Source organism: Saccostrea cucullata, unplaced genomic scaffold, assembly GCF_032062105.1.
Source record: "Saccostrea cucullata isolate Sc308-1 unplaced genomic scaffold, CSIRO_AGI_Scuc_v1 ctg207, whole genome shotgun sequence".
Classification (NCBI taxonomy): Eukaryota; Metazoa; Mollusca; class Bivalvia; order Ostreida; family Ostreidae; genus Saccostrea; species Saccostrea cuccullata.
The window spans coordinates 281,121-298,175 of NW_026931392.1; the positions used below are offsets into that span (position 1 = coordinate 281,121).

Below are 17,055 nucleotides of genomic sequence, written 5' to 3' on the forward strand. Positions count from 1 at the left end.
AAACAAATTAAAGGATTCAGCTTGAATAGTACTTATCTGTTAGAACTGAAGTTGAATATCATATGTTGATAAAAGTTGATGAAGAAAACAACGCTGTTGCTATGGTAACCAAGAAGGGAAAATGTTCAATTTTGTGAACTTTATATCAATATTAAACCCTGTGTGCCAACTTCTTGCATCCAATTAGAGATTGGATGATAGTCAAAATTAAAAGTCAGGTTAGCTGTTAATAAATATCAATCATAAAAGTTTTGGGAATCTACATATAAGGGTACGTATCCAAGGAAAGAAAATATTTTTCAGGTTTTTAAGCATATATTTTCTGCTTATCTCCATAGCAACGCTCTATTTAAAGAATCTAATCTGAATTTTTTCAAATGGGAAAACTAGGAGCACACCAACATCTTTAAAAATTGATCATTAGTTATGAGGAAATGTGCTTTTTTAAAAGATAGGTTCAGATTTAAACAAACAGAGTGTTACTTTGAAGGCTCTCTGTGGTATAAAAACCTTGGCAACCATTGCCAACCAAAATGAAATATCATATTTTGTTCTTGGTATATGTTTCAAGGCTCTTTTTCTATTATTTGGTCACATTTCATCCTATAATTGTTTTTTTATTTTTACGTGTATGACTTTATATAATTCAATGAATATTTTTTTTTACTTTTGAATACTTTGTTACCATAGTAACGTATGTAATAGTTGATTTACCAAACATGTTTATCATGCATTTGAGACATCTGACCTTCAACTTTTGGAAACAGTCATTGCCAATTGTTTGCTTTGCCGCAAATGTTAACTATGGGGTTCTAAACATGTTAAAAAATGCCATTTTTCGAACTTTAAGACATGTTGCCATGGTAACTATAAAACATAGCAACCAATTTTTGCCTGATTTCAGTTCAGGGTATCAATGACTTTTATCATAGAGAGTTTGGAGAAATTCTGAGACTATGCGTGCCACAGCTCCTATATAAAATTCCAAATCATTACAGAGAATGGCTCTTAAGTATTCAATACTCTTTACATGTACTTGACAAGTAATTTTTTTTTAATGCGTGTGAAAGATTATCAGCATTGTGAATGTATGTTTTGTGAGCACTTGATTGATTATTAACTCTTGTGTATGCTGGACAATTTTCCAATTTTAGAGAGTCTAATCGTGCATTTAATTTAGTTTTAAACATTACTGTTTTATACTGATTGAGAAAATGTGTGTTGTCAATGTATTTATTATATTTTCTTAATGAATATAAAAAATGTATTTTCTTGTTTTTGTATATAAAAAATCATATTCCATGAATGTAATAAATGGAGTAACAAACAGCTCAACAGTCAATTCAAACAATTTCAATCAGAAGCAGAACAAACAAGCAGAAACACGGACCTCTAAAACAACTTGTGTTGGATCAGGTGCCATGGAGAAATGAGCATCCCCTGTCGACCAGTCATACCCGCTGTATGCTCTTTTTCTTTAACGGAAAAATAAATATAACGAACAGTAATCGATCTCAAAAATGCAAACACTACAAATCCGTGAACAGGGCTAAAGACACGGACCCTTTGAAATCTAGTGAGTGGGATCAGTTGCCTCAGGGAAGTAAGCATCCCCTGTCAACCTTGAGGCCTTCATTAATACTATGACTATATTTTGAAAGAACGCGGTTTTAATCCCAAGTCTGGAAATCCTCCATATACACACAGCTCATTTTTCAAGGATGAAATTTTTCATCGTCACATTTGAATATGTTTATTAATTTTAACATTCCAGTCAAGCAATGGAGTTTGATCTACCCTAACTCAATTGAATTTCTAAACTTCATAAAAATCCTTTCCAATAAAGGTACACCGCATAGTCCAGCATATGCTTAGTACCAAGCATTATCTTTACTCCTTACCGAAATAGAAACTGCTGTTAAGGAGAAACTTCTGAGCCACTGCACTGCAGAATAATATGCTGGAAGTTGTGTAAATTGAATGTGGATACTTAAAAACTCTAAAGGACTAAAATCACCATTTTTTCAAAAGTATATAACAACAAAACACGTGACTTTCCTACACTTCAAACAACCAATCTTACTAATAAATCAAAAACTAGGCTTTTGGAGATCACGGACAAGTGCATCAATTAATAATACTAGAGTAGAAATTTCAACTTATATACATGTACATGATATGTATCCCAGTGATGTTGAAATAAAACACCACAGTGTCTGTCACATCTTGTGTTATTGACTATAGACGACAAAAACCAGCTAATACATGTAACCAAATAGTATGACAATCGAGATAACCGTCAACTTTTCTTTTCACGTAGTTATAAACCGCTATAATTCCAATCTTAATTTAATTTATTGATTCCCTGTGTTTCGTTTGGACCAGAACAAATTCAAGAAAAAAGTTTACAAATCCATAAATTTTTCAATCGGAACTACTTTCCTCACCTAGCTTTTATTGATTTTTTTTTTAGCTATATTATGATTACAGAAACTTGAAATAAAATAAAACTGGCTACACACAGGACTGACAGATGAGAGCTAACGAACAGTATTCAAGATCAACAATCCATAAACAATAAAAAAAAAATAGGAGAGCGAATACGGACCTTCAAAACATCAGAGGTGTGATCAGGTGCAATGGAGGAGTGAGCATTCCCTGCCGACCGGTCACAACCGCCGTGCGCTCCTTGTCATGATAGGGAAATAACGGTTCGTCGTCAATTCAGTGTATAAATAATGGACTAACAATTATCTAGGTTGTATGAAAAATGACAGTCAGCATTGGACTCAATGATAAATTGTATTTGCTGACAAGGTCATTGTATTGACCATAGAACTTACGAAATGATGACTTTAAACGAGACTTCTTGTTTCATCAGTTTGTTTGTCAATAATTTATCTTTTAGATATTGTTCAGAATACGTAGAGTGTGCTCTTGCGTTTCACATCAACTGAGATATATCAACTCTGTAAGAAGGTAATGAAGGTATATTGCTGCATAAGTAAGGGAGTTGAAAAGTTAAAGCCATCGTGTTTATCACAGAGCTTGGTTGTGAGATAACCATTAACGTCTTTTTCAAGTAAAATATCCAAGTATAAAACAGATGTTTCAGACGCTGTGGATATCTTTTATCTCAAGCTCACCAGGATATAGCTCACCAGAATGGTTATTACCATTGTTAAATGACAGTACTTCGTCGATTATCTAAATGTCGAGTTGAAGGCCATAGCAAGTGTTTTGTTCTTTTCACGCATGAGCTTATGCACAAATTCTGCTTCACATGAATACAAAAATAGGTTTGCTAATAACGGAGCGCAATTGGTAAGCAAGGGAATTCGAATAGATTGTTGGAAGACCTGGTCTCCAAAAACAACATAGATATTGTCAATCAGAAACTCAAACATCTTTTTGATGTCCTTTTCAGAGTACTTGTGTGTGCAATCAGAATGTTTTTTAACAAATTAATTTTGCAAATGACCAAAGACAAGGTAAGTAAAAATACGAGTTTAATTTTTTATTGAAAAAGCAGCTGTAAATGATATTAAAAAGTCTGGACTTTAATTTACCGTGGTGAATGGGAAGTTTTTGTATATTAAGTTGAAAATTCGTAAGTATTTAAGCTGCTGATTTTGGTAAAATCTTGTGATTTCAAATTGTCCAAAAGTTCCTTGGAATTTTTAAGTATCCATATTTGATTTACACCACTTCTTGAATATATTGTTGCACAGCTCTTGAAGTTTCTCTTTCACTACTGTTAATAACTTAGTGAGGAGTAAAGAAAGACTTGGTTTAACATTTACTGGAACCCGCTATGTATCTTTGTAAATTTTTTTCTGAACTTTCGGAATACAGCATATATATATATTGTAGTTCAAATTCATTTTGGTTCTATGGGATATTAAAATATAATTATGATGTTATAAATATCATAAAATAAAATATTAAAATTACAAATATCACATATTATAATTAAAAAATATAATAATTATGCTTATGTCACTGACAGATCACGAGTGTGATTTTTAAAAAAAATGTCTGATGTCATATTAATAATAAACAAATGAGCTCAGTTCTCGGTAGCGTTGTTATGGAAAAGAACGTACCTCAGATTCTTGCCTTATTAGCATCAAATTCATATCTCTTCATCCTATATTCATCTAATATTTGAACAAAAATATATAGGCCTAACGGCGGGTGTTACCGGTCAACAGATGTTTACTTCTGGGCACCAGACCCCACCTGTGGAATGTCCAGGGGTCCATGTTCCTGCGCTGTTTACATTATTGAATTGTTTGTGGTTTTTATGAAATCAATCTTCCCCTTTTCAAGAAAATCCAATCTAGTTTTGAATTAAATGACTTACTAATGGTATGATGATTAAATTGAAAACCAGTGATACATGTAGGTTATGTAGTGACAAAAGATTTTACGAAATGCTGATAATCGACCACATGCATTGTTGAGATCCCTGAAACATTAATTTTTTCTTTGAGCATATTTCCTCAGTTAAATATTGACCGTTCTCGATCAATTGGGATGCTGTAATACCATATGCAAAAAAAGATTGATTGATTGCCAAAAAAAGATTGACTGTATTTTGTTTAACGTCCCTCTCGAGAATTTTTCACTCATATGAGACGCCACCACTAGCCGGCGGAGAGCTGCAAATTGTCTTATACTAGGCACTTACTGCCATTAAGCAGTTAGGGATCTTTTTCTTGACGTGCTGTCAAGAAAAAGATCCCTAACTGCTTAATGGCAGTAAGTACTGCAACATGGGACCTCGGTTTATACGGTCTCATCCGAAGGACTGCTCTCCACGTCCCATAGTGGGAAAGAAAATAGAAATCAAGAAAGAAATACAATTTTAGTTAAAAGATATGACAAAATCAAGAATTCGTCACTAAGGACACATCAATCATCAAAATGTATAAACTATATTTCAATAATACACTTGTTCATCACAATAACCAAGTAACTTTCGTTTCAATAAATATTACACTTTATATACAAATCAAACATTGATCTAATTAAAAGTAGACTAGTATTCTAATTAGACATTGAGTAGAGATTCGTCTGTGGATGTTCCCTCGCTTTCAATCACAACAGATATACTGTCCTTCCCTGTATCAGTCGGTGAAATACAATGTTTGAGCAACACAACAGCGCAGGAAAGGGCCGCAACTACGTACATACTTCCGGACAGTATAAACGGATACAAATAAGATCTCGTGGAGTCATACAGAAAACCTGTGAAAGGAAAGAAAATGTTTGACAATTTTGAGCATTCTAAATAAGGAGAAAATGAAATCACGGTGATATAAAATTAATATACTCACCTGCGGCTGGTGGGTTGAGAATGAATGCAATGCCTTGGAAGAAGGCAATCATACTGAAGGCACTGGTAAGTCTCCGGATCCCCAACTGTTCCACGATCACAATGGTACGGAGGCAGACGATACTGGCTAATTAACCAGAAAGAATTTTATCGTAATTATTATTAAAAATATTCGCACAACTTTTCAAACCTTTGACATTATCAATAATAATTTTAAACATTAAAGCATTCTATCGATGTGAACATTATTGTATGCCTACCCATACAAAATCCAAACACTGCAGCACAAACAGAGATAGTGGCGTAGCTATAGCACCAAGGAAACAGGAAGTTAGCAACAGCTGCTACTGAAAGAGCAACCAAGTAGATGACGGTGCTTCTGACGTGAAATGTGTCAGTAAGAAAGCCTGCAAAGATCCGTCCCACCGTATTCGTAATTCCGCAAATGGATATAATGCTAGCACTTTGATCACGTGGTATCCCATTGGCGACTGCCATGTCAGGTAAGAATGTCAAGGTTATGGACTGCGCTGTAAGAAGGGGAAAAGAGTTCCATGTTAAACACTTTTTGTACACTCTGAAATATTTATAAATTTCTTCGAAAGTAACAGTTCTTAAAAGAAAAAAATATTGCACAACAATATTTTAACATAATTCTTGATGGAAAAAAATTACACACCATCTACAAAGAAATAATCACAACCATCTAAACTAGTCTAGAATACAGCAAAAGTGTGATGTAAAGTGCTTTTCCTTCTAACTTGACGCAAATAAACTATATAATTTGACAATATTTCTTTCGAGTGGTTTTAAGAAAAACTAGCAGACTTGTAACTAAGTTTAAAAATAATAATCTGAATTTTGCTTTAACCAATCCTCTTCATTCAAAATCAGAATTTAGCTTTATACTATGTTTGCTAATGATCATACGCTTATTACAATCTTTAAAAAATCGCTGATCTAAATGATAATTTTTCCTTCTAGAAGTTTTCAAAATTTCATAATGTCCAAGGAAATATTGCAAATTGAATGCAAATATAAAGAAGATTTAATACACAATTCTGAATGCTATTGAACTGACAACTTTCAAGCATGAATTACAATTTTTCACAGGTATCAGCAATTAAATGAATGTTCTAAGAAGGTCGATTTTTTTAAATCAAAAAATGTATCCTTTTCGCAAAATGATACATGATAAACTTCAAATCATTTACAGAGATTTAAGGAGATCCCCCCCAAATTGTGTGTTTCTGACATATATACCGTCCTGGCATTTACCCCTTATGTACGGCTAGGAGGAGCCATTTGTCCACCTTATCACACACGGCGCCCCGACCCCCTGAAAAACACAAGTTACTGAAAGAGAGCTAGGTCTGAAAGAAAACATATAATATATAACAAAATAAATATACTTTTTGGAACAGGTAGGGAAAACAGTGTAATTTAATTCAAAAAAAGAATTTCCCAAATTAAAACCCTTAAGTCATGTAACTAAAATATAGGAACTTTTTCCCCAAATTTATCAAATTTGGTGAGATAAGAAAAAAATCAATTAAATTTAAAAAGCCTACCTGTTCCTGTTTTAATGAATTAATAACTTAGAGATAAATACATGTGAATATGTGTCAAACAATACAAAAATGTCATTAACAAAGATAATCACTATGTGCATACAAGTGAGCTGCATTCAGTTATTCTAAATATCCAAATGGAGGCTTAAATATTTTGTCTCAAACAGAATTTATTTTATTTTGTTTATTCATTTTTTATGTCGGTGCATTTAAGAATGTATGTTACCACTTTATTACTTAATTAAAAAAGTTTGCGACACAAACTCTACACATAGTGCATGCTAGATTTACTTTATTCACTCTGCAAACCTACATCACTATTGATGAATAAATGAACATCAATGTCACTTAAAACACTGACAATAAAGACGAACTGCACGAAGCAAATGCAAAATAGATATTGCCATTAGGGCTGGGCAAAAATATCGATATTTCCGTATAACGCAATACAATGACAAAAAATATCGTATTGCAATACATTTTTGTAATATCGATATACTGGCAATATGCTTAGATTATCGAATTTTATCATTAAATATAAAAATAAATGTAAGAAATGTTTGTTATGAAGCCAAACAGTAAGACAGAAGTTGTTTTATGATTGTATTTCAGAGCATAACATTGATAAATTTAACAAGATTTTTTGTAAATTTATATAAATGTGATTAATAGAAAAAGTGACCTATAGGTCCAATAGGCCGGGTGCAGATTCAGTTTGACGTATTTTGTTTACAATGTTTATTGAAATGTCTATATGCACAATGTCACTATAATAAATGATTACTTACTTATCAAGAAAATGTCATTTTGTTTGCTAAAAATATTGCAATATATCGCAATTCAAATCTCTGGCTAATACCCAGCCCTAATTGCCATGAAGCTGCATTATCCGTTTTAAACATGAACATATTGGATGCATGGTCATGTACACTTGTCTTGATCCAAAAAATTTAAAGTGGTCAATATTGTTTGGTCAATTCCAATATGTTTTGTTTTATGTGCTTTGAAGTAAAAAAAAAACAAATAGTACGCAAAGGCGGTTATAAAATTACATAGATAGGAAGGAGGCGCTATTTGTAGAAGACAGAATAAAGAACATTGCTTCCGAATTAGAAATCAAATTTGACAATTAGTAATTTTTTTTTTTTACATGTAATATTTGTATTCTGCCTTCTTCATGACGAAAGTGAATTATGAATTTTTTCATTAACTGAGGTCTATTAACATTACCTGTCCAAAGGACCATACAGAGGAGAAGGAGAACAAACTTGCTGTTCTTAAAAAGCGATAGTTCTATTGTCCCTCCAAGATTCTGTAGACAGCCACATCTTGAATCGTCCTTGACCTCTTTGACTTCAACTTCGAATTCAGACAGTTCAAAGGTTCGGTTGCTGTTGGCCGATTCTGAGCTTGAGAAACTTTTTGGTATATTTTTGATACTCCCACTGTAAAAAATGTCTTTTCGAGCGAGTGGGTTTGCATGTCTAAACAATCCGTGGTGCTTGTCCAGACGATTTAGAGCATGTGCACTGGAATACATTCTTCTTGAAGAAAGTTTGGATTCTTGGTTGGAACTATTCTTTATAAATGAATAACAGGCAGGAGTTTCCCTATCTAGAACTGACGTAGAATTAAATAAGAAAGACCCATTCCTGAGGTTCACCATCCCTTCTTGTATATCTTTACAATGAGTGTTTAGGTCACTATTTGAAGATTCCTTTGAATCAAAGGAATGTACACAATCGAACATTTTGGTTCGTTTTGGAGCATTTTGCTTTCCCTTGACTGCTTCGCTAGATAGGGGCCTGAAAAGAGCAGCGCAGACGACACAGTTGAGAAGAATTCCCGCCATGATTAGGACTGTCCCGCGCCAATTGTATTCAGATAGCAGAGCCTCGGAAAGATATGCATATACAAATGTTCCCACACCGGAACCGCTCATGGCTATCCCTGTTGCAAGCGCCCTCTTGCGGCAGAAGTATAAACCAACCACAATAATGCTGGGAATAAACATCATACAAAAACCAATTCCTGAAATTAGGAAATACTATTCCCTAAAATTTGACATAAGAAACTATTTAAACCTCTTGTCATGTTTACAGTATTCAAATAGGATCTGTGCAGGGAAATAACATTGTTATTGTGGATTGTTATTAGTATATTTAGTTCTACAAATGGTAAGCTATAGATGTTTTTAAAAGTGCGACCAAAAAGTAAACTGATATTCAAAATAACGTATCAATACAGAAGTAGTTTTCCTTCCATTTATGATGAAAGATTTTCGTTCTTCGGACAAGTGATTACACGTTTCGAACAGCTCAGCGATGAATTACCACGTGAAAAGCCATGCATTCTGAAGCGTGCGTGCTGCACATGGTGCGCTACATCAGTGATAAATAGTCCACTTAGGTCTATAAGCCTACCTTATCACAAGATTTTACTTCAATTACCCATCATTATGAGAATGATTGTTTGTAAAAATTGTTTTACTCCCCTTCGGAATTGACTACATATCGCATAATGTCTGCTTCAAATACGGCAATGTACCGGGGTATTCTGATTAATAAAACATTTCTTTTTCGCATTTAGACCATACAGGGGATCTGAATGTTCTTCACATTTTAATAATTTTAAATTAATTGTATACACGGGTCTTGTCTTAAAGTTCAGAGAAAATTCACTTTAAATACTTTGTGAATCAATTTAAGTCGTCCGCTTGGAGCACAATTATTTAGAACGTTTGCTCTTGAGAAGTGGATTGAAGAGTTGATTCTTACGTCCTGCGTTTGAATCTGAGGGTCGTGGTTCACAGTACGAGACTGTTAATACCGAGGTCCCGTGTCGTTTTAGGTGCTGGCATGAAAAAGATCCCTCATTAGCTGTTCAAAGGCCGTACAAGTACCAAGTACTGTTTTAAATTTGCTGCCGTGAACTTGAACGTGCGTGGTTGCGTCGCAATACTAGTGAAATATTCTTGAAGGGAAGATAAATAAACAAACAAAATTCAATTTCAATTTCGTTCCAAGGGTTACTTTTAATTGGGTCATTCTATTCTAGTTCATAAAGGTACAAAATTTATCGGTTACCTCCGATAACCCCATAAGTTAATATGAGGACTTCCACGCTGGGAGCGAACATGCTGAGGATAAAGCCGAATGCGGCCACAAGGGCACCACACAAGGTCACCTGCCGAATGGAGAACCTATCCAACAGCCAACCAACAAACGGACCTGAAACATAAAGCAAACAAATCTATATCAGTCATTCATAACTACACTCAAAGTGTCATAATCGGAGGTAGGTCAGATAACAAACTTAGACTTGCTGATACAGCTCCATCGAAGTATTCACGTTAATTAAAGGAATTCAAACTTCCTGACATGAAAAGAATTTTAAATACAATTTATCACAGTAAACAAGAGGTTTATATAATTATCTGCTTTGACGGTTAGCTGCCTATCAAGGTTGTTTTTACATAATTTAACCATATTTCAAATCGAGGAAGTTAAGTTTTACTTAAAGAGATGCTGCATTGAATAGCGCGTGGCGCGTTGGATAATTAGAGCGTCTGCTGTCGAGTCGCAGCGTAGGACTTGATCCTTACGTCGCGGATTCGAATCCCACTATGTGACGTGGAGACTGGTCCTTCGGATGAGACCGCATGAACCGAAGTCCCGTGTCGCAGTAGGTGCTGGCACGAAAAAGATCTCTCACTGCTCAATGGCCTGACTCCCGAGCATACGTCAAAGGTTACAGGTCTTCACCGACAAGTGGTGGCATCTCTATAAAGACTTTAAACAATATACAGACAAAATTAACCATACAATGTTTGGAACACCCTTACTGACTGCTGCCCGAGACCAAGTTTTCTTGTGTCTTGTTTTAAAGAGTTTTAAATACAAAAGATTTTTTCTGCTGTGAGACTTCTGTACATGCAGATGTTTAGGAATAGAGGTGAAGTTCTGAAAGTTTCCCGGACCCTCAAGAGGCAGTGTTATTGAAATCCAAACCCTTTATCTAAAACTAAAACTGAACTAGAGGTACTGTGTGCACATAGCTCACTGAATGATACCCTCGCCTCCAGCCCCCATATGATTATAATGGCAAAGTCCATGTTTTGCTCTTTAGACGCGAAAAAAGTGTCAGATCAAAAAGTATAAAAGGAAGTACACAATGGCATTATGTAATAAGAATCTGTGAAAGTATCATTAAATTTTATTCAGTGGTAAGGACGAGTTGCTGATATGAGATGGGTACCCTTCAATATTATAGAAGCAAAGGAAGTGTCAATATTTTGCTAAGGGAAACCCAAAATATGTGTCTGATCGAAAAGTAAAATAGGAGGTGCACAATGGCACTATGTACCTCTCGGAATACGAAGTTGATACTTACGTCGGGGGTTCAAATTCCACTGTGGGACGTGGAGGCCGGTCCTTCGGATTAGACCGTATAAACCGGGGTCCCGTGTTGCAGTAGGTGCTGGCACGAAAAAGATCCCTCACTGCCAAGTATAGGACAACAACTGTAGCCCTCCAACGGCAAGTGGAGGCATCTCCATATGAGTGAAAAATTCTCTAGGGAGACGAACAAGAATACTTACCTAACGGATACACGGACAACAATCAAACCCACAGATCAGACAGATTGTTTTAGCTCATAATTAAAGGGGCATAGACACAGTTTTAGCTAATTTAAAAGTTTTTCAAATGTATTTTCCCATATTTACAGATAATTTAACTAAGGTCTTTCTAATGATCATCAAAAATGTTAACTTCAGTTGTCGGGATACAGGATAAATTTAGAGCCCCAAATGTTATGTTATGTAAGCAGGATCCGTGTCTGTTTTTGTTTGTAATGCATAGATTAATATACTAATATAATTCGTTCAAAGCAGATAATTTCAATAAAGAATTAATTCTAAATACAATTAGACAGTTTCTAGTGATTTGCTGAATTTCAGTTTGTTATAAATTGATATTTTCTACATGCATAAACAAAAAACAAGGTACGAGCCTTGTTTACATTTTGAAGAAATTTAAGTTTTTTATCTCGTTTGTTAATCAATAAATGATGTTCACGTTTTTGCTGATCATTAGATGATGCCTTAGTAAGGAATTGTATGCATTATGAAGATGGGGGAACAAGGCGGGCAGAATGCCTATAGCGTCCGATATTAAGAAATCATATTCTGTATGTGAATTGAGTATTTCAATTAACTTCTAATTATTGAATTTTTTGAAATTATGAGAAAAAAAATATTCTGACAGAAAAAAAAATCTCGCAAAAAAATTTTCTTTCATAAAATTAATACATGGTATTCGTGGGATTCGAACCCTAGCAATAAAAATCCGACATATCAATAGCATACTGCTTTGAGACTAACGCGTTAACCACTATGCTACATCACTCATGGTGATTTTGGGCATTTAAATCATGTTTGTGATATGACCCGCGACTTAATGGACTTGAAGTATTTCTCGAAAAGGTGCGAATGTTGTGTCATAAGTGTTCTTTTAAGGTATAATGGATCTTCGCTCCATGTTTTTGTAAATCAAAAAATATTATGTGTATTAATGCAAACTTTTAGGATTATCTTTCAAAAAAATGGAGCGAAGACCCACTCATATTGAAAAATGTTGTTAAAGTAAGAGAAAATGATCGTTTTTGTTCTTTTTAGTGTGTGTAAGCTTTTTCATACTTCTTTTGTGATATTTTTGTAAATTGTAGAGGTTTTTCATAAAGAATACTTTAATATTAGATGAAATATCAAATGAAATTTGGATTGAATTGAGATTAAAATTTTCAGTTCTTATCTGTCGCACTACAGGTACTTCGCTCGCCTTATCCACCCATCTTCTTGGTTTAAGAAATTCAGTTGAAACTGTGTCTAAGTCCCTTTATAACGAATGCTTTATAATCATATTCGCTTACTGTAAAATGAATATCAGCAACTTAACTGTGTTGATACTTCTAGCCAGGACTTTTTTGAGAAAGAATATCCAGTATTATACTTTACAGAGGTTCGAGGTAGGAAATGAAATAAAGAATAGGTCTGCTCACCAGTTGGTAATGATGAAGCAAATGCTAATTTGTAAGGAAAAAATTAGAATATTAAAAAAAACCAGGAATGTAAATTTATTCGGTACTATAAGATCGTTCTATTTTCAAAGTATTACAAATGCTGGTTTATTCCATTGTCTACTAAGATTAGGAACGCTAGAGCTGTTAATGATCTTTAGCTCTCCACAGGATAAAGTACAATGTCCTGAACAAATGCAAATAAAAAATAAAATTCAGAGCTATCAATGCATTCCACCGCTGTGATCTTGATAGTTTATCATTTAGGAATTTATCCCTACCTGAAACTAAGATTTTGAAGGATATTAAGGGTAACAAACTTTTAAAGGACAACTCCGTTTCGTAGCAAAACTATAATGTGAGAGTGTGAGGACAAGATTTAAGAGGTCAATATTGTAAATACGTTCAAACTTGATCCAGTATACAGCAATGATCAGGGTTAATAACATTGAATCACCTGACAGTTTTTAGGAAACCCTTATTAAAATTCAAATGTAAAATAGTTTAATGATTAAAGATTAAAAACTCCATATTCTATAACCTTAAACGTCTGAGGAACAGAAAGAAGTATAGCCATGGTTCTTGATCTATGTAACATGTACATCACCATGATGATAGCTTTTGTACAATGATACACTGACACACAGCGTATGCCAAATACTGTCCACGTACATGCATATATTATTAAGCATTTTTGTTTTACTTCACACCAAACTACAAAATATTGTTTTACATTATGGAAAGCACTAAAAAAAGAAGAAATTATCTTGATCACTTACAAGAAAAAACATCAAATTATATTTAAATTAATTAATGTAAAAAGAGATTATTTCGTCAATATGATACATGTACATGTGATTACATTTTTATACTTTTTTCTGAGACTATATGACCATAAAAGAATTCTCTGACAAGTAAAAATATTTTTGTTTGTAAGCATCCTTTGTAGGCGTCATGTATAACAAACTTTCCAGTATTTGGGGTCAAGTGTCCTGAGAAAATATTTAACATGTCCTCAAGTAGACATGTCACTCGTGAACTAAGCAAGGCCAAATTCCAGTAGGAATCGGTCTCGTTCGAGCAGAATCAAGAAAAACAAGACCAATCCTTCACAGCTTTACAACTACTGCATCTTCTGGATTATATTATTATTATTACGCCCATGCGTCCTTTCTTTCTTTTTCTACTTTGGATGCTTGAATGGATGCGACAACACCCATGACTTTGAATGTCACCCTCAAATAAAAATATTATGCCTTTTATTTTCAGGTATGTATTTTCGTGTTTATGAACGTAACATCACCGATTTTAAAGTAAAGCAAACAAAGAAGTAGGGATACTCAGAAGGTTGTTTTGGTACACTTAACGAACCTGACATAATAGGGGGAATTTCAACACTGTTACAAATAATTAGAAAAGACCTTTATAACGCTGTAAAGCCTAGGATATAATCCATCCTTTCTGTTTGTATACTAGTATATTAACATTTCATGCAAATTATTGTTCATTTTTTGTCCTTTGCTTGCTGTGCTCAATTTTCCTAAAGCTTTAATGAAATCAAAGGGCATGCTCGTGCATACTGTAAAATCACATTTTCAAGGGGTCAAATTTTCGAGGTTTGAGGAAATAATATTGATTTGTGGGGATTTTATTTCATGTTTGGAAAATGTTTAGTAGTAATGCATATGAAATTTTGCATTTCGTGGTTGTCATAAATTCTTGGGTCTCTCGATTCCAAGAAAACAACGAAAATTAACCCCCCCCCCCCCCTTTCCCCATGAAATTTAGTGATTATACGGTAAAAAGTTTGTAGTTGTTTTGTTTGTTTTTTTGGTTCATTTCTGGTACCAATATAACATTTTTAAATTGTTGTTATAATCTAAATTAAAGAGAATTGTTAATTTTTGCTCTCTCTCTACCTGATCAATCCTACTGAAATGGGAAACTTTGACAAGTGTATTTAAGGTCTACAAAAATCACTTAGAAATCAAGACACAATAGAAATGATTTGTGTCTGACATAGTTTCTGTTTATAAAAAAATGCATTATGACTACTTTAAAGTAGTCGTAATGCATATAATTAATTGTTAAATAGAAAATGTCAAAAAGACAGTTGGAACATTCTGTGCAAACCTAATCCACTGCATAAATCCAGTTTATCGTGCAAAATTGCGAAAAAAAAATTGGCCAACACATATATATCCGTAAGTGAGCCAGCCTTAACAGTTTGAATCGGTTAACCTCCGGAGTCTAATGATTACTGTGAAGAAGATCGTTTTGAGATGTTGATGTTTTTCTAATACGAAATTATTAGGACAAACTTACCTAATATCATGCTTAAACCAAGGAGGACAGAACCAATCCAAGATGTCTTTGCTTTGGACTCGCCAAAATACTCCAGAAGGGTAATCAACATTACCCCAAAGGAGAACATGGTCCCATCAAGGATGAAGTTGATGACAAAGCTGCCCAGACACACCAACCATCCCCACCCGCCATCCAGCGCCAAGGTATCTGTCGTCTGCTCCGAGCGCGTGCTCTGTGTTTCCGAGGAATTCTGGGATTCGTTTCTCTTGTTCATTTCTATTAACTTCAGGACTTCACTCATTCGTTTCAGCTCATTATCACCTATTTTTCAAATAATAAAAGAAGAAAATATATAACAAGAAAATGTTATATATATATAATATATTTTCAACCATTGATGCATCTTAAACTGTACATACATTTTCAATAAGACAATCAGTCGAATGATGTTTGTAAGGAAAAGTATTGCTTTTTCTCATTTCAGGAAACACTTTTATACCCGAGATTTTTACATTCTCTGCACAAGCTTCATTTGCACGTGACAGTAGGATTCTAATACGTATATGTTACTGGCGCACACTAGTTCGCAGACAAGATTGCCAAAACCTTGACACACGGGATGAGAATTCTTCCATTGTCTCCCGATTCTGGGGATCACACAATTTGTTCGTGTCGACCTTTTCCCGCACTAAACCAGCAGCAACTAGGCCAATGAATGATAACTGCGGAAGTAATTACTGTCAGTTTCCCATATGTCTTACTGGTGTAGGTACATTGAAATATTTCCGACTTAATTTATCACACTCAAACCTTATTATTTAGAAGTAAGAGGAAAAAGTTGAGATTTGCTTAAAGTTTAAAAGGAATTTTTAAATCAAGATCTGATGCATTTTAATGATTTTGTGCGATAGAGTTGAAAGTTCATACAAACAAAATAATCTTCATTTTTTACAAAGCACACATCAATTCAGATTTAAAATATATTGTCTTGCAATCACTGTAAAATTAATTGGTGAGAAATATATCATCACAATGATATGCTTCTCCTAAACTTTCCCCGAATGTGTACCTTTCTCAAACAATGGGTTAACCACCTGATCGGTAAAATAGACTGTTGCTGACAATTCAGATGGATGATTTTGCATCAAAGCATACAAAAGTACATGTTTTCTAAATACATGCAGGTATTGGTATATCATCATCTTTGAATTTACAACATACTGACATACATACAATTTCTTGTAGAAAGGGTATAACAATTTTTGAATTCGTATAAAACGTTGAATCCAATTTGTATTTACATCAGAACTGACTTCGTTTGACAGCGTCCACTATCAGATTTCAAACGGATGAAGACGTTGAAAAGTGCGAATTTAAATGAGCAGCACCAAACCTTACCGCTATATCGCCGGCCGTTCGCAGCTTCTTCCTCTCCGCCAAATTTGTCGATAGCCATGACAATATTCAGAAACACTTATTTTCTTGTCACAAAAGCTAAGAGATGTGCTTCTCTCGTTCGTTGAGCAAAAAGCACGTTGCGATCAGCTGTTCGTTCTGTAAATAGCGTGCTACATCAGGGGCGATCTCAAAACAGGTTGTTACCGAATGACACGTTTCGTGTTTTTCTGTACTACTTATTCTGGGTCAGTGTAAAGTAAATATTTATATCAAAAATATGTTTGTCCATTTCATATCATCGAGTTATCTAAAACTGGGAATCAATTTATGGTTTGCTGCATTATGAACATGAAACAATAC

General features: G+C 34.2%; 1 protein-coding gene across 1 annotated transcript; it reads right to left on the minus strand.

Annotated features, from left to right (window-relative positions):
- Positions 1–4,851: 4,851 nt before the first annotated feature.
- Positions 4,852–16,839, minus strand: LOC134232489 (monocarboxylate transporter 12-B-like). Its single transcript, XM_062714451.1, has 7 exons — positions 16,696–16,839; positions 15,316–15,618; positions 9,999–10,142; positions 8,143–8,943; positions 5,602–5,871; positions 5,343–5,468; positions 4,852–5,253 (listed from the first exon to the last, which is right to left on the minus strand). Exons 1-7 carry the CDS (start codon positions 16,751–16,753, stop codon positions 5,057–5,059), a joined length of 1,899 nt encoding a protein of 632 aa, XP_062570435.1. The 5' UTR covers positions 16,754–16,839; the 3' UTR covers positions 4,852–5,056.
- Between the last annotated feature and the right edge of the window lie 216 nt (positions 16,840–17,055).